Source organism: Ranitomeya variabilis, chromosome 2, assembly GCF_051348905.1.
Source record: "Ranitomeya variabilis isolate aRanVar5 chromosome 2, aRanVar5.hap1, whole genome shotgun sequence".
In the NCBI taxonomy this organism is placed as follows: Eukaryota; Metazoa; Chordata; class Amphibia; order Anura; family Dendrobatidae; genus Ranitomeya; species Ranitomeya variabilis.
In genome coordinates this window covers 299,246,122-299,265,349 of record NC_135233.1, presented here as the reverse complement: position 1 = coordinate 299,265,349, position 19,228 = coordinate 299,246,122, and the positions used below count along the sequence as shown (strand labels likewise).

The window sequence follows — 19,228 nt, the reverse complement described above, 5'->3', positions numbered from 1 at the left end:
GTATAGCCTCCACAGGCGCCAAAATGTAAGCTATAATTAGATCCTGTGACTGGTCAAAAGTGCGCCATGACTTTATGGACACACTGTATTTTCTTTTCTGCATTTTGATAGAATTCTATAAATATACTTTTTCCTACATTTTTCTTTTTTTTCTAGATTTTAGATTGTATTTTTTTATTTAAAAATGTTTTCTGCACATTATTAGGAGAGGTGGCTATCTTGCCAGAGCTGCTATTAAAGGGGTTGTCCCTTTTCAGAAAATCCCTGTTTGCAGATGCAGTTTTTTTTTTTTTATAACAAAGGGCTTTTCTCACCCTACCCAGGTCCAGCATTGAGTCTCTGCCACTGTTATTTGTTGCAGCTCTGACAGCACACATGCACTTAGCAGCTCTGAGAGGGGCATTCCAGCTTCATGGGCAGACAGGTTGAGCTCAGTGATTGGTTGTTGATGTGACATCAGAGCTGCTGCAGCCAATAACTGACTCTGGTAGCAGCGGCGGGCCCTCAGCACTGGACACGGGGGTGGTGAGTAAAGCATGGGGGGTTATAACGAAAAAAAACAAATAACATCTACTATATAGCAGTTTACGGTGGAATTCTGGTGTAAAACTTGTTAAAATCTTGCAATGTATTTGCACAACTTGAAATTGTGCAATTATGTTCGCGACTTTTAGACCGGGGTCACACTTGCCAGTGCAATGCTAGAAACTCGAGCAGTCTCTCGCATCAATAACCGGCACTGCCGCCGACACTCGGGAACGGAGTGTGCGGAAGCATAGAAATACATGCAGCTGCACACTCCGGTCCGGAGTGCCAGCCGCAGTGTCGGGTATTGAGGCGAGAGACTCGCGTGAGTTTCTCGCATTGCACTCGCCATAGTGTTTTTATACCAGTCCAGTGCACTTTTAAAAAGCATTGTTGAAGAGGGTTGCGATGGGGCTAGGCCAAGGCCTCCCAACAGCAAATATATCATAGATATGCCACAAAAGGGGTGTAAATTATGCCAGAAATGTACACCACTGGAAAAACATTTCTGATGGAGGCACGCAGCAGATGTAATTTGCACCAAACAATGAAGGCTACGTTCCCACAAAGAATTTTGGGTGAGTATTTTACACTGCATATGTTCTAAAAAATGCTACTAAGGTTACTTTCACACTAGCGTCGTACGACGAATTGAGTCGTTGCGACGTACCGACGCTAGCAGTGAATGCGCCGCACAACGGGGGCAGCAGATGCTGTTTTTCAACGCATCCGCTGCCCCATTGTGAGGTGCGGGGAGGCGGGGGCGGAGTTCCGGCTGCGCATGCGCGGTCGGAAAAGATGGGCACGAGGCACGAAAAAACGTTACATGCAACGTTTTTTGATGGCGACGGACCAACGCAACCATCGCACGACGGTTGCGACGTGTGGCAATGCGTCGCTAATGCAAGTCTATGTAGAAAAAACGCATCCTGCAAGCACTTTTGCAGGATGCGTTTTTTCTACAAAACGACGCATAGCGACGTGCAGTGCACGACGCTAGTGTGAAAGTAGCCTAACCTATTTCACTTATTGGGTACAGAAATGGTGCAGAAATTCTATAACATCAAAAACCCAACCAAAAAGCTCATCATTGGAACGCAGCCCAAGACTGGCGTTTTGTCTTAATAAAGGGAGCACTCAAGTAACATGTGCCAGATCATTGGGTCACGTTCACACGTTGAGTATTTGGTCCATTTTGTACAGCAATATTTGTAATCCAAAACCAGGAGCGGAAAGGTATAAAGTATCATAGAAACACATCACCACTTCTGCATTTTTCACCCACTCTTGGTTTGGGTTCTCACGATGAGCTTTTATCGTTGCAAAATGTCTGCACGTATTATTTAAATTTAGATGACTTACAGTTTTTCATAGCGTTTTTGTGTGCATTTTTTACATGCGTTTTTTTAAACAATAATTTTTATTGATTTTTTTATCGAATCTTTTATGCTGCAAAAGTCTATGATGTGAAATGCTTTAAATAAAGCCGTTTTGTTTTTGATACTTCCTGGTATTTGGAATTTACTACATTTTATTAATATACTTAGGCGCATATTACAAGTGTTTTTGATGTGTGTCCACCACGTTTTTTACCTTCAGCTTTTCTGCATCTGAGGGTATGTTTCCACGTTCAGGAAACGCTGCGTTTTTGACGCTGCGTTTTTCGGCAGCGTCAAAAACGCAGCGTCCAGATGTTACAGCATAGTGGATGGGATTTCATGAAATCCAGACTCCACTATGCGTTAAAAAACGCATGCGTTTTTGCCGCGAAAACGCATGCGTGGTGCGTTTTTTCGAAACGCAGCATGTTGCTACTATGAGCAAAACACGCAGGTACACCGCAGGTGACCTGCCAGTGACCTCAGGTGCAGTTTTATGCAGGTAAAATCCTGACCAAAGCCTGAAGCAAAACTGAACGTGGAAACATACCCTAAGGGCTCATTTCCACTTGCGAGGAAAAAATATGAGTGCAATCCGATAAAAAATCGGATTGCACTCCGACGAATGTTATTCAATAGGTGTCTTTTCATTTGCGATTTTTTTCTCAGCCGAAATTGGACTGAGAAAAAAATCGCAACATGCTGCGTATGTAAGTCAATGGGTGCGAGAAAAAATGCACCATGCGAGTTCTGTCCGATTTTTACGCACCAGTGTCCTTTGAAAAGCCGGTAATTCAGCGCGGTGTACAGTAAAATCACACTGACAGGTTAGAATAGAATAGATATATACACATAGAATAGGTATATATACATATATATGTCAGTGAGACACATATATATATATATATATATATATATATATATATATATATATATATATATATATATATATATATATATATATATATATATATATATATATATATATATATATATATAATGCAGCGCAAGATAGCAGAAAAGCCGGTAATTCAATTGCCGGCTTTGGCTATCTCCTTCCCAAACCCGACAGGATATGAGACATGGTTTACATACAGTAAACCATTTCATATCTCTTACTTTATTACATATTCCTGACTACTAATGTAAGAATTGTCTGTGTGTAAAATTTGGGGGCTCTAGCTGTTAAAATAAAGGGTTAAATCACGGAAAAAATTGGCGTGGGCTCCCGTGCAATTTTCACCGCCAGAGTGGTAAAGCCAGTGACTGAGGGCAGATATTAATAGCCTAGAGAGGGTCCATGGTTATTGGCCCCCCCTGGCTACAAACATCTGCCCCCAGCCACCCCAGAAAAGGCACATCTGGAAGATGCGCCTATTCTGGCACTTGGCCACTCTCTTCCCACTCCCGAGTAGCGGTGGGATATGGGGTAATAAAGGGTTAATGTCACCTTGCTATTGTAAGGTGACATTAAGCCAGGTTAAAAATGGAGAGGCGTCAATAAGACACCCATCCATTATTAATCCAATACTAGTAAATGGTTAATAAAACACACACACATTAGGAATAAAGTATTTTAATGAAATAAAGACACAGGGTGTAGTAGTAGTTTATTATACTCTTAATCCAATTGAAGACCCTTGTCACCTGAAACAAAGTTAAAATAACAAATCAACAATATCCCATACCTTCCGTCGTTCAGTCTTGTCCCACGCTGTAAATCCATCTGAAGGGGTTAAATAATTTTACAGCCAGGAGCCTGCTAATGCAGCTGTGCTCCTGACTGTAAAAAGTGGGGAATGAATGGGAAGCAGGGGAACGTAGCTACCTAGACTTGCGGTGCTGCGCCCCCTGCTGGCCTAACCTCAGATGAACTCTAGCATGGGAATTTTTCTGAATATTTTCTCACGCTAGAGTTCATATGAGTTTATACCAGCAGGGGGCGCAGCACCGCAAGTCTAGGTAGCTACGTTCCCCTGCATTCTATTCATTGCCCAGATTTTACAGTCAAGAGCACAGTTGCATTAGCGGAGCCCACGCCAATTTTTTCCGTGATTTAACCCTTTATTTTAACAGCTAGAGCCCTCAAATTTTACACACAGACACTTCTTACATTAGTAGTCAGGAATATGTAATAAAATAAGGGATATGAAATGGTTTACTGTATGTAAACCATGTCTCCTATCCTGTCAGGTTTGTGAAGGAGAATTGAATAACCGGCTTTTCTGCTATCTAGCGCTGCATTAAATATAAATATACATATATAGGTGTCTCACTGACATATATATATGTATATATACCTATTCTATGTGTATATATCTACTCTATTCTAACCTGTCAGTGTGATTTTGCTGTACACCGCGCTGAATTACCGGCTTTTCAAAGGACACCGGTGCGTACAAATCGGACAGCAATACGGATGTCATACGGATTGCGATAAAAAATCGCATGACACTCGCATGATTTTCCTCCGTTTTTTCGGTCCGTAAATCGGACCGTTTTTTCTCTCGCAAGTGGAAATGAGCCCTAATATAAGTCTAAGGAAAAATTTGCACAGAAAACTCAGGGTGACCGCGAGACAAATTGTCGTACTGTGGATGTGAAACACGCACCGCTGGTCAGTCTACGCTGTGTTAAAAAGAAACAGTGAACACGAGATTTCTATAAATCCCATCCACTTTGCTAGAACTGTAAGAAACTGCATTTTTCATGCAGCAAACAATGCACAGTGTCAAAAACTCACCAAAAAATCATAGAGGGAACGTAGCCTAAGTAAATGAATCAGGGGCACAGTATTTTTACACCGTTTTACAATAGCAGCAATGAATTACATTGATAAAATCGCTCCATTTTTCTGGTAAGTTTAGAGCTCTTTCATATGTTGCTTTTTTTTCTGGAGGACAAAAGAAGAGAATCACCAGAAAAAAAAAATATTGGCAAATCTGCATTAAGATGTACATTTTGGATTAATTTTCTTTGCATTTTTATGTGTTTTTAGGTTGCTTTGCCTCATTTCCAGAAATGGGGAAAAACATAACAAAAATGCTGAAAGAACTGACTTTTTGCAGACTAAATATCTACAGAAAATAAGAAACATGTCTGTTTTTGATTTGAGGCAAGTATCAAATTCACCAATTCAACTCAACAGGTCTGTGAAAAAAGGACAGCACATGGATGCCAATTTTTACTGTTTAAAAAGAATTAGATTTTGGCTATTTCATCTGAGAGTAACATAATATAGGGCATTAGGTTTTAGTTCTAGAAATTTGTCTCAAATTAGGCTGTGTTGATGTTTCAATACAATCATTGTTTTATCAGAAGGAGATTATCTTTGCCTGACTAGGTCCCACATACAGACCAGTCAGTCTAATCCGTGTAACCCCGCCCCTACCGCTGATTGGCAGCTTTCTGCCAATGAACAGTGTACACAGGAAGTTGCCAATCAGGGGTGTGGGTGGGGTTATACACAACTCAGAAGACTAAGCTCTGCTACATCTACATCAGACAAAACAGGTATCCTATCAAAACTACACCAAGCAGTCCAGCAAGTGACACATCCCTGGAATCAGGATTTCTTACCCAATTGTATTCTACTCCAGGGCTGGCCCGAGAGATTACGGCGCCCTAGGCTAAACTACTTTGTTGCGCCCCTACTACTACTAACATACCTCCCAACTTTTGAAGATGGGAAAGAGGGACAAAGTTTGCGGCGCGCGAAGTGCGTTGCGGCAAATTTTAGGCCACACCTCTGAGCACACCCATTCATAACTAGCCACACCCATATCCACGTCCCAACCACACCCATTTAGCACTGCTGATCACACTGTTTCATAAAGAATAATTATAAACAAAAAAATATGGCCACGCAGTGCTCCATACTGTATAATGGCCACACATGATGCTCCATACTGTATAATGGCCACACATGATGCTCCATACTGTATAATGGCCACACATGATGCTCCATACTGTATAATGGCCACACATGATGCTCCATACTGTATAATGACCACACATGATGCTCCATACTGTATATTTGCCGCACATGATACTTCGTACCGTATAATGGCCACACATAGCTACTCCTACACACGCGGCTGTGCTCCGTACACCTCGTACACATTTAGCTCCGCTCCATACACCTCATACACACACGACTCCGCTCCATACACCTCATACACACGGCTCCGCTCCGTACACCTCATACACACACGGCTCCGCTCCATACACGTCATACACATTCAGCTCCGCTCCATACACCTTTTGCCTTTTGAAAAGATTTTTTATAAATTTTTCTATTTTTTCTCTGGCGCCCCCTTAGGGTCGGCGGCCGCCTAGTTCGCCTATACGTTCGGTCCGGCCCTGTTCTACTCTCAGATTATATAGCAAAAACCTGCTGACAGATTCCTTTTAATAGATAAGGGAAGCTTGGGGGAAAAAAAACATGAGAAAAAACAATACCAAACTCATTTTAAAAATGGATAACAAATAAGGTTGAAAATAAGGTCCACAATAACATAGGTCGGCTTTTTCTTGAATGCAAAACCCAAAAAATTGACATTTGAATGAGGACAACCTGTCATGTTGAAAATTGTATCTGATCTGCAGGTAGGATGTTATAGAGGAGAATGAGCTAATCAGATTGATGCACGTTCTGTGGGAAAAGTTTCAGTAAACTTTGGATCTTATTCATTGGCATCTCTGGTGTCTGTATGCATAGGAGTCCAGTGGGCAGTCCTTCCAGTGACTGACAGTCCTTCCTGTATGAGTACATGCAGATAGCTGTCAATCACCAGTAGGACCGCCCACTGGACTCACATATGTAGACAAACACCTAGGATTTTAATGAATAAAATACAAGCTGTACTGACTCTTTTATAACACACCTGTATATCATTCCGCTCAGCTTCTCCTCCTCTATGCTGAGCTGTCCCTAAATCGGACAGCATGTACAATGTGGGTTGCACTGGTTCATATACAGAAAATCTACAGCACTGGTAGATAGGACAGAGGTATTTATTGTAATGGAACACTTCATAAAATGATTATTAATGTTCATTTTATATACATTTCTATCAAGTTATATTATAAAAAGTTGGAAAATATACAGAAAATGACAAGTTCAAACAGCTATGCCACAATGCTTTGGCTGGCACGAGATACACATTAACAGCCACGTTGCCAAAGCCCGAAGCGTTGTGTGCATCCCACCTCAGCACCTTTGAAGTCTCCTGACAATATCTCAGCTTTGTTTGACTCCCTGTAGAAGCAGCTTTTTATTATTAAAGAAACAATTAAATGAGTAACTGTCTGTCGCTCAAGCTTGTACAGTCTTTTTTTATCCTCCTGAATTGTTACTAGCCTGCGGGTAGCTAGGATTAAACATTTATAAAGCTGACTTGATCATTACTGGCAAAGTGGTATGCATGTGCTACTAACCTCAATAAGAGGTTGCCAAAGTCGCTATGGCAAAAGCTCAAGTTTTGCTTATGCAGGTTATACAGGTTCTGTTCACACTCTACTGACACTGTCATGCAACTAGTACATGTCAGAGATGCAGACACAGTGCTTTGAAAAAGTATTCATACTCCATGAACTTTTCCAAATATTTTCATGTAATACCTGCAAACATAAATGTATATATTTGGGATTTTGTGATATACTAACACTACCGTAAGTAGTGTGAAGTGTAAAGGAAATGATACATGGTTTTCTAAATATTTTCAATATATATATTTGAAAATTGCAACGTGCATTTGTATTCAGTCCCCGGTAGTCTGATAGACCCCAACTAAATCCTGAGAGACCAATTGACTCTAGAATTGACATAATTAGTACATTCTGTCCACCTGTGTGTAATTTATTCTCAGTATAACTACAGCTGTTCTGTGAAGGCCTCAAGAGGTTTGTTTGAGAGCATTAGGGATAAAACATATCACCAAAACTAAGGAACACACCAGACAGGTCAGGGATAAAGTTTAGTAGAAGAATAAAGCTAAGTTAGGTTTTAAAAAAAAAAAAATAGCCCAAGCTCTCAACATCTCACTGAGCACTGTTCAATCCATCATCCAAATACGGAAGGAGTATGGCACAACTGCAAACCTACCAAGACATGGCCATCCACCTAAGCGGACATCCCAAGCAAGGAGAGCACTAATTAGAGAAGCAGTCAAGAGTCCCATGGTCACTATGGAGGAACTGCAGAAATCAACAGCTCATAATCTGTGGGATAACCTGTCCACATGACAAATATTACTCATATACAGTATACAATAAATCTGGCCTTTATGGAAGAATGATAAGAATAAAACCATTTTAGAAAGCAAGCCATAAAAAGTCCTATTTGCAGATTGCAAAAATCCATGTAGGGGACACAACTAGCATGTGGAAGAAGGTGCTTTCGTCAGATGAGTCCAAAGTCCATTTGCACATCACCCCGAAAACACCATCCCCATCGTCAATCATGGTGGTGGCAGCATCATGCTGTGGGAATGTTTTTCTGGTCAGAGTTGATGGGAAAATGGATTGAGCTAAATACAGGTCAATCCCGGAGGAAAACCTATTAGGCCGGGGTCACACATGCGTGTTTTACGGACGTAAGAGCGCAGAAACTACGTCCGTAAAACTCGCATTACATACGGCACAATTATTCTCAATGGGGCTGCTCCTATCAGCCGTATATTATGGATCCGTAATATACGGCTTTCTACGGCTGTACAAAATCGCAGCATGCTGCGTTTGTCAGCGTATTGCGCAAAAAAATCGCCAATGAAAGTCTATGGGGGCGAGAAAAATACGGATTCCACACGGACCAGCAGTGTGACTTGCGAGAAATACGCAGCGGTGTTAGTGAAAAGTCGGTAATTCAATTGCCGGCTTTTCATTTCTCCTGCACAAACCCGACAGGATATGAGACATGGTTTACATACAGTAAACCATCTCATATCCCCATTCTTTTTGCATATTCCACACTACTAATGTTAGTAGTGTGTATGTGCAAAATTTCAGCGCTGTAGCTGCTAAAATAAAGGGTTAAATGGCGGAAAAAATTGGCGTGGGCTCCCGCGCAATTTTCTCCGCCAGAATGGTAAAGCCAGTGACTGAGGGCAGATATTAATAGCCAGGAGAGGGTCCATGGTTATTGGCCCCCCCGTGGCTAAAAACATCTGCCCCCAGCCACCCCAGAAAAGGCACATCTGGAAGATGCGCCTATTCTGGCACTTGGCCACTCTCTTCCCACTCCCTGTAGCATGGTGGGATATGGGGTAATGAAGGGTTAATGCCACCTTGCTATTGTAAGGTGACATTAAGCCAGATTAATAATGGAGAGGCGTCAATTATGACACCTATCCATTATTAATCCAATTGTATGAAAGGGTTAAAAAACACACACACACATGATTTAAAAGTATTTTAATTAAATAAACACAGCGGTTGTTTTAATAATTTATTGCTCTCTCAATCCATCAGCAACACCCTCGCTTGGAAAAATAATAAACGCACAAGATACATACCCTCAGCTGAACTGTCACGTGCAAAGAGGTAATCCATCTGAAGGGGTTAACTAATATTACAGGCACGAGCTGCGATAAACCACTCGCTCGTACCTGTAATCCCCGGGTGCTGAAAGGAAAGCTGGATCTGTACTTACATTGAGTCGCGGTGATGCGCCCCTGCTGGATGTTCTCATGAACTGCAGCCTGGGAACTTTTTCCCACGCTCCAGGTCATATGAGGACATCCACCAGGGGGCGCATCACCGCGACTGAAGGAAATGTAGGTCAGTGACCTACATTTCATTCATTTGCCGGGGATTACAGGCACGGAGCACAGCTGCATTTGCAGGGCTCCTGCCTGTAAAATATTTTAACCCCTTCAGATGGATTACTTCGTGGGACGTGACGGTTCAGCTGAGGGTATGTATCTTGTGCGTTTATTATTTTGCCAAGCGAGGGTGTTGCTGATGGATTGAGAGAGCAATAAATTATTAAAACAACCGCTGTGTTTATTTCATTAAAATACTTTTAAATCATGTGTGTGTGTGTTTTTTAACCCTTTCATACAATTGGATTAATAATGGATAGGTGTCATAATTGACGCCTCTCCATTATTAATCTGGCTTAATGTCACCTTACAATAGCAAGGTGGCATTAACCCTTCATTACCCCATTTCCCACCGCTACAGGGAGTGGGAAGAGAGTGGCCAAGTGCCAGAATAGGCGCATCTTCCAGATGTGCCTTTTCTGGGGTGGCTGGGGGCAGATGTATTTAGCCACGGGGGGGCCAATAACCATGGACCCTCTCCAGGCTATTAATATCTGCCCTCAGTCACTGGCTTTACCATTCTGGCGGAGAAAATTGCGCGGGAGCCCACGCCAATTTTTTCCGCCATTTAACCCTTTATTTTAGCAGCTACAGCGCTGAAATTTTGCAAATACACACTACTAACATTAGTAGTGTGGAATATGAAAAAAAAAAGGGGATATGAGATGGTTTACTGTATGTAAACCATGTCTCATATCCTGTCGGGTTTGTGCAGGAGAAATGAAAAGCCGGCAATTGAATTACCGGCTGTTCACAGATATCGCGCTGAATGACATCTAAATACAGAATATATATATATGTGTCTCAATGACATATATATATATATACTGTATATATGTTTTAATGAACATTTGAGCACATAAATCCATTAGATGTCGGTTTTGCAAGCCTGCGCGAAAATCTCGCAGTACGGATGCCATACGGATTACATACGGAGGATGCCATGCGCAAAATACGCTGACACACCCTGACTACGGATCACTATTTTGGGAACATTTCTCCGTATTACGGCCGTAGTACGGACGTATAATACGTGGCGTATTGTCTTACGCCAAGTGTGACCCCAGCCTCAGAGGCAGCAACAAGAGACTGGAGGGTAGGTTTATCTTCCAGCAAAACAATGAACATTAACATCTGGCCCGACCTACAATGGATGATTTTAATCAAAGCTTATTCACGTGTGTGAATGGCCCAGTCACAGTCCAGACCTAAATCCCATTGAGAATCTGTGGCAAGAGTTGAAAATTGCTATTCACAAATGCTCGCCATCGAATCTCACTGAGCAAGTTTGCAAAAAAGAATGGGCAAAAATTTCAGTCTCTACATGTGCAAAGCTGGTAGAGGCATAACCCAAAAGTAATATCCCAGTAATTGCAGCAGAAGGTGGTCCTACAAATTATTGACTCAGAGGGGCTGAGTACAAATGCAAGTTACAGTATTCATATCTATATATAAGAGGCATCGTGATTACTCGCTAATCCCGCCCCCTGCACAGTAGCTCCGCCCCCACCACATCACCACAGTAGCTCCACCCACCACATCACTACACATAATCCCGCCCCTCCACCACATCAACACACATAATCCCGCCCCCCACCCCATTAACACACATAATCCCGCCCCCCACGACATCACCACACATAATCCCGCCCCCCAACACATCACCACACATAATCCCGCCCCCCCACCACATCAACACACATAATCCCGCCCCCCACCACATCACCACACATAATCCCGCCCCTCCACCATATCACCACACATAATCCCGCCCCCACAACCCATTAACACACATAATCCCGCCCCAACCACATCACCACAGATAATCCCGCCCCCACCACATCACCACACATAATCCCGCCCCTCCACCACATCACCACACATAATCCCGCCCCCACACCCCATGAACACACATAATCCCGCCCCCCACATCACCACAGATAATCCCGCCCCCCCACCACATCACCACACATAATCCCGCCCCCCACCCCATTACCACACATAATACCGACCCCCCCACCACATCACCACACATAATCCCGCCCCCCACCATATCACCACACATAATCCCGCCCCCACCACATCACCACACATAATCCCGCCCCACCACATCACCACACACAATCCCGCCCCCAGCACATCACCACACATAATCCCGCCCCCTAGCACATCACCACACACAATCCCGCCCCCCCACCACATCACCACACATAATCCCGCCCCCCACCACATTACCACACATAATCCCGCCCCCCCACCACATTACCACAGATAATCCCACCCCCCACCACATTACCACACATAATCCCGCCCCTCCACCACATTACCACACATAATCCCGCCACCACCACATTAACACACATAATCCTGTCCCCACACATTACCACACGAGACTCCGTCCCCACACATTACCACACAAGGCTCCGTCCCCACACCTTACCACACGAGGCTCCGTCCCCACACATTACCACACGAGGCTCCGTTCCCACACATTACCACACGAGGCTCCGTCCACACACATTACCACACGAGGCTCCGTCCCCACACATTATCACACGAGGCTCCGCTCCCCCACATTACCACTCGAGGCTCTGTCCCCGCACATTACCACTCGAGGCTCTGTCTCCGCACATTACCACACAAGGCTCCGTCCCCACACATTATCACACGACGCTCTGTCCCCCCACATTACCACACGAAGCTCTGTCCCCACACATTACCACTCGAGGCTCCGTCCCCACACATTACCACACGAGGCTCCGTCCCCACACATTACCACATGAGGCTCCGTCCCCACACATTACCACACGAGGCTCCGTCCCCACACATTACCACACGAGGCTCCGTCCCCACACATTACCACATGAGGCTCCGTCCCCACACATTACCACACGAAGCTCTGTCCCCACACATTACCACTCGAGGCTCCGTCCCCACATTACCACACGAGGCTCCGTCCCAACACATTACCACACGAGGCTCCGTCCCCACACATTACCACACGAGGCTCCGTCCCCACACCTTACCACACGAGGCTCCGTCCCCACACATTACCACACGAGGCTCCGTCCCCACACCTTACCACACGAGGCTCCGTCCCCACACATTACCACACGAGGCTCCGTCCCCACACATTACCACACGAGGCTCCGTCCCCACACATTACCACATGAGGTTCCGTCCTCACACATTACCACACGAGGCTCCGTCCCCACACATTACCACACGAGGCTCTGTCCCCACACATTACCATACGAGGCGATTATTATTGTTATTAACTTCATTTTAAGTTAATTTACCACCTGCGTAAGCGCTATTGAATGTTGTAATTATTTACTTTAGTTTAATCACCAGCAGCGTTAATTAGATAGCAATGAGTGTGCCGAGCGTTAGCTGGCTGGAAACAGCTAGTTTATTTATATATTTGTTAAATATTGAGAAAATCATGTATTTTGTGTACACTTCACAAATACTCGCTACCTTGTGTTGGTATATCACATAAAATCCAAATAAAATACATTTAACTTTATGGGTGTAATGTGAAAAAATTTGGAAAAGTTAATAGGGTATGAATACTTTTTCAAGGTACTGTATATCGAAAAAAAACAGGATACCAGAAACCAAGTCCACGCTCATACCAGCATTCATTGCCCCAAATCAGGACATTTAGGCGGGAGTCACACTTGCTTATAGCATCAGATGCAATATGCTAATGACCATTGGTTCCTGCTCTGCTGCGATCAGGAGCCGAGTGTCATGCTACTGTGCTCTGATCCTCTGGCATGAGAGAATCTGAGCATAGCTAAGGCTTCTTTCAAACTAGCGTCGGGCTCGGCCTGTCGCAGTGCGTCGGGCCGAGGTTACCGACGCTAGCGTTGTATACGCCGCACAACGGGGGCCGCGGATGCATTTTTCAAGGGCATCCGCCGCCCCATTGTGAGGTGCGGGGAGGTGGGGGCGGAGCTCCAGCCGCGCATGCGTGGTCGGAAAAAGCGGACCGTCGGCAGCAAAAAACGTTACATGTAGCGTTTTTTTGTGCCGACGGTCCGCCAAAGCACAACGCATCCGTCGCATGACGGATGCGATGTGTGGCAATCCGTCGCAATGCGTCGCTAATGCAAGTCAATGGAGAAAAAACGCATCCTGCAAGCACTTTTGCAGGATGCGTTTTTTGTCCAAAACGACGCATTGCGACGGAGGACAAAAAACGCCAGTGTGAAAGTAGCCTAAGGAGGAGACAGAGAAAGTAGTTTCTCTATCTCCTCTGCTGCCGGGATTGGCTGTACTCAGATGATATCCAAGTGCCGTGCAATGTTTCATTCACGCCCATAGACTTGTATGGGTGCGAGTGAGCCGAGTCTCGCTACCAATCGCAGCATGCGGAGATTGTTCTCGCTGTATCAGCATGAGAAAATAGTCACAGATCTAAGATGACCCATAGAATAACACTGGACACAGTAATTTTTTTTTCTTATTTTAGGTTTGTTTTTAGAGTCAAACTTCCATTTGTCTCAGGAAATCTAAGGGTAGATGCACACAATCAGCAAACCCTGCATATTTAAGAATCGTCAAACCAGCAATGGCCAGCTGTTACAGCATAGTGGATGGGATTTCAAGAAATCCTATGCCCACTATGCATCCACAAAATCAATTAATTTTTATTTTATTTTTTTAATAAAAATTGTAACCTAAAAAATAAAACAACGTCAATTTAAAAATAAAAAAGAGTCACAAGAGCGATGATTCTCTGCTGCGAGAGAATCGGTTCAATTATGCTAATGACACTCAGCTCAAACTTCGTCATTTGAGCAGAGTATCAGTTTAGTGTGATCCCATTCTCTCGCATGCAATAATCATATCACAGGTTTGGAAGAAGATGCAGAACTTAATTTTTCCATCTTCTCCATTGTCCGATTCTGTGGATGTCAGGCTTCTCTCGGATGTCATCCAAGTGCAGTCCGATGTTTTACAAACACCCATAGAATTGTATGGATGAGTGTAATTCAAATTCCGGAGACACTCGCAGCATGCTGCAATTTTTCACACAATCCGATTCGGTCTGTAGAAAAAATGACAATTCTGCACTGCCCCATAATATAACATGATAGCACTCGGCTGTCTGATATGCCGTCAGTTATTTTCTGATGACACAGTCCCTTTAATCTGTGAACTGGGTACACCCAAAACAAACACTTTAGGGCACAGTAAGTATAGGCCGTGAAAAATCAGGACTTTTTGCAAGTATGCAAGTTATAATTAATGGACCCCGCTATAAGTCTCCAGCAATTATTATACTGAACATAGTGTAGACGGCAAAGGGATAGCCGGATAAGAATTACCTTGTCTCCCTTCACGCCACTGCAGTCACATTTTGATGTACATCCCTGACAAGCCTGTGAAAAAAAAAAGTCAATTATTATTTTGAACTCTGTTAACATTTGACATCAATATAGAAAAACGCATCAAACGTCCATTCATGATGCTCTGTAAAGCAGAAGGATTTGGAGAAATAATCTTTATTTTTTATATAGCGCTAACATATTACGCAGCGCTTTACAGTTTGTACACATTATCATCGCTGTCCCCGATGGGGCTCACAATCTAAATTCCCTATCAGTATGTCTTTGGAATGTGGGAGGAAACCGGAGTGCCCGGAGGAAACCCACGCAAACACGGAGAGAACATACAAACTCTTTGCAGATGTTGTCCAAGGTGGGATTAGAACCCAGGACTCCAGCACTGCAAGGCTGCTGTGCTAACCACTGCGCCACCGTGCTGCCCAATACGCATGGAATAATGGAATATAAAGTCAGGCTGGAGCAAGGGGGCGTTGTTATATTTGAGGCTACCCTCTGAGTAGTAAAGTGTTCATACGTAGAGGATTGCACAAAAAATATACACAAAGGAGTCTGTGCCACTGTTGCTTTACACTAGTTAAAAATTTGTAGCAATCAAAAATTTAAATATGAGGATTTGATGTTTGCAAACTATTACCGTAAGGTAATCGTAGTCGTAAGGTAGTTCACACAGCCAATAAATGTTGGAGAACTTGGAAGTATAATGAGAGCGGCAGCCCACTACATGCGAGAAATGATTACTGCTATAATCTTCAAAGCTGGGATAAATGCCGGCTCAGCAGCAGCGCTAATCTGTGATCAAGACGTTAGGGTAAACCCGATGTTTACCCTGGTTACCATCGTAAAAGTAAAAAAAAACAAACAGTACATACTCACATTCCGGTGTCCGTCAGGTCCCTCGCAGTCTGCTTCCCGCTCTGACTGAGTGCCGCCGTAAAGTGAAAGCACAGCACAGCGGTGACGTCACTGCTGTGCTCTGCTCTTACTTTACGGCCGGCAGTCAGTCAGAGCGGGAAGCAGACTGCGAGGGACCTGACGGACACCGGAATGTGAGTATGTACTGTTTGTTTTTTTTTAGTTTTACGATGGTAACCAGGGTAAACATCGGGTTACTAAGCGCGGCCCTGCGCTTAGTAACCCGATGTTTACCCTGGTTACAAGCGAACGCATCGCTGGATCGGTGTCACACACACCGATCCAACGATGACAGCGGGAGATCCAGCGACGAAAGAAAGTTCCAAACGATCTGCTACGACGTACGATTCTCAGCAGGGTCCCTGATCGCTGCTGCGTGTCAGACACAGCGATATCGTATGGATATCGCTGGAACGTCACGGATCGTACCGTCGTAGCGATCAAAGTGCCACTGTGTGACAGTACCCTAACAATGGAGCCAGGGAAGAGATGCGTCAGCAGATCCAGGCTACCCACTGGTGAACAAGCAAGCCTGAAACTTCACATGCCCTACAGCTCGCATAAAATGCAAAAGGTTATCAGTCTACCAATACAATCCAGCACAGATACGGGGAAATAAACTATTAGATTTGTAGTAATAATAATGTTCATGTGATTCATGATATAGGTATTAATACATTTCTACATATCATGAATCACATTATTATTATTATTATTATTATTATTATTATTACATTTATTGGTATAAATTACAATATATTTATATTAATATCATGAATAACAAAGATTATATATATTTATGCAATCATTGTATTAATAAAATATTATTAGAGTTTTTTTGGCCTTCAGTGAGAGGACTGCTAAATATTTTGGAAGGAGAGATCATAATAAATTATGATACTATTTAATACGGATTGTTTGCTGAATTATTCTCAAAAATGTAATTTGTGGAAAATTAATTCGCAGTGAATCGCAAGTACTCCATTTGCTTTAAAAAGATGTGCATGAGGTCTCCTAGGACTGTATCCAACATCTTTCAAGTTCTTTATCATATGGCAAGGATTGTTAAATGCTTGATACTGACTTTTAGGATTGCTACTTCCTATAGGTGGCGCTATAGAGTTCAAGTCCTCTTCCTTTCTGAAGAGACAATTTGCATATTTAATTTTGCAGATGAGCACTGCATGGCTTATAAGACTCCTTACTTTGGCAGGTCACTCTCCACAAGGCAGAACGTTACCCCTTAGGGTGCTTTCACATTGTGCTTTTCTCCACATTCATGGGTCCCGTCGGGGCTTAAGAGAGGACACCCAAATGTGGTAGACTGCAAGCCCCAACGGAACCCACGAACGTGGAGAAAAGCACAATGTGAAAGCACCCTTAGATTCCAGTTAGAAGACTCTCATTCAGCCAAATCATATCTTATGCTTTGCTCCCATGATGAGCAACTCCCCAAAACACCATGTGTGCAAAATGAGGTTCTGGTTTGGCTTTTATCCTAAGTTATGTGACAATGCTTGTTAAAGGGTCAATAGTGACTTTTAGGATTGCCTCCTCCTATAGGTGGCCCCAGAGGTCAGGTGCTCTTCCTCTCTGAAGAGACAATTTGCATATTTAAGCTCTTTAATACAAACACATTGTAAGGCTACATTCACACATCCATGTGACTGTTACCATTGGGAGATAAGGACTGTTCTTATTTTTCAGGTGTCATCCTAGTTGCTTCAGTTTAATTCCTATCCTTTTTTTTTCACTACAGGTAGACTGAACTTTTTCTTTTCCATTGACTCTTAATGAAGCTATTAAAAATGAATGAAATAAAGATGGAAACTACCAAGTACAAAATCTGTCTTTAGTGCGTGATCTCTTATACCTGGTTTCCCATAGACTTTAATATCAGAGTCTGATCCGCAAAACAGATGATAATAGGACATCTTCAAGCCTCACAGAATAGAGACATGGAGCTGTTTTTAAAGGGAACCCGTCACTCATTTGCGCAATATGTAATTGGGGAGCCACGCTTGCTCCCCGCGCATGCGAACTGAAGCCGTTGCGTGTCACAGTCAATGAAGCTGGGAAATACAAACAGGGCTATAACTTCTAATAAACTCCCTCCAAAGATACAATGACATTCATATTTAATTTTGGCCTTGTCTTTAACCAATGGTTTCTTCATTACTCAATGGAGTTTAAAAATGACCAAAAATGCCAGTAAAATAGATGCCCCAGAAACCATGAAGAGTAAGGGTACGTGTCCACGATCAGGATGGCCGGCGGTATCGTCGGAGCGGCATAAGCCCCGCCCCCTTCTGGGACGCGATGATGCCGGATGTGTTCATTGTACACATCCGGGATCATCGCACCCCTCGCATAGGGCCCTGTGTTATTCCTTGCGGCGACGCAGCGTCACTGCAAGGAACACGGACATGCTGCGATCTGAAAAGACGCGCAGCATGTCCGGAGTCGCAGGGCCGCCGCGTGCGTGTTTCCACGCATAGTGGACACGGGATTTCAAAAAATCCCCTCCACTATGCTGGAACATCTGGACGCTGCGTGTTTGACGCTGCGGCCCCACGCAACGTCAAACACGCAGCGTTTCCTGACCGTGGACACGTACCCTAAGGGTATGTGTCCACGTTCAGGTTTGCTTCAGGCTTTGGTCAGGATTTTATGCAGGTAAAATCCTGACCAAAAATGCACCTGAGGTTACTGGCAGGTCACCTGCGGTGTGCCTGCGTGTTTTGCTCATTGTAGCAACATGCTGCGTTCTGAAAAAACGCAACGCATGTGTGTTTTTGCGGGAAAAACGCATGCGTTTTTTAATGCACAGTGGAGACGGGATTTCATTAAATCCCCTCCACTATGCTGTAACATCTGGACGCTGCGTTTTTGACGCTGCGGCTCAGCGCTGCGTCAAAAACGCAGCGTTTCCTGAACGTGGACACATACCTTAGGAGCTCTTTCCAACTGTTTTTGAAGTGGTCACTAAAGATTTTGGAGTGCATGAAAGTACAATCCCGCCCAAACGCTCTGCTGTGATCTTTACTGAGGTTGAAATTTGTTTGGTAAAAGCCAGAATATTATGCGTGGCACAAACTGCTATATGTATGGGCCACCTACACTAGAAAAAAACTGTTAAGAGCTTCACAAAAAAGAAAATCTCTTCAGGAGAATATAGGTATAACTGGTAGTCATAAACTAAGAAAACAATCCCTTTATTATTTTATCA

General features: G+C 43.6%; 1 protein-coding gene across 1 annotated transcript in view; it reads right to left on the bottom strand.

Moving 5' to 3' along the window:
* Positions 1-19,228, bottom strand: part of COL4A5 (collagen type IV alpha 5 chain) — a 254,829-nt gene that overhangs the window by 132,165 nt on the left and 103,436 nt on the right. Inside the window, exon 2 of the mRNA XM_077285140.1 lies at positions 15,067-15,120. Coding sequence (XP_077141255.1) covers positions 15,067-15,120 — 54 coding nt within the window. The remainder of the gene's footprint in view (positions 1-15,066; positions 15,121-19,228) is intronic.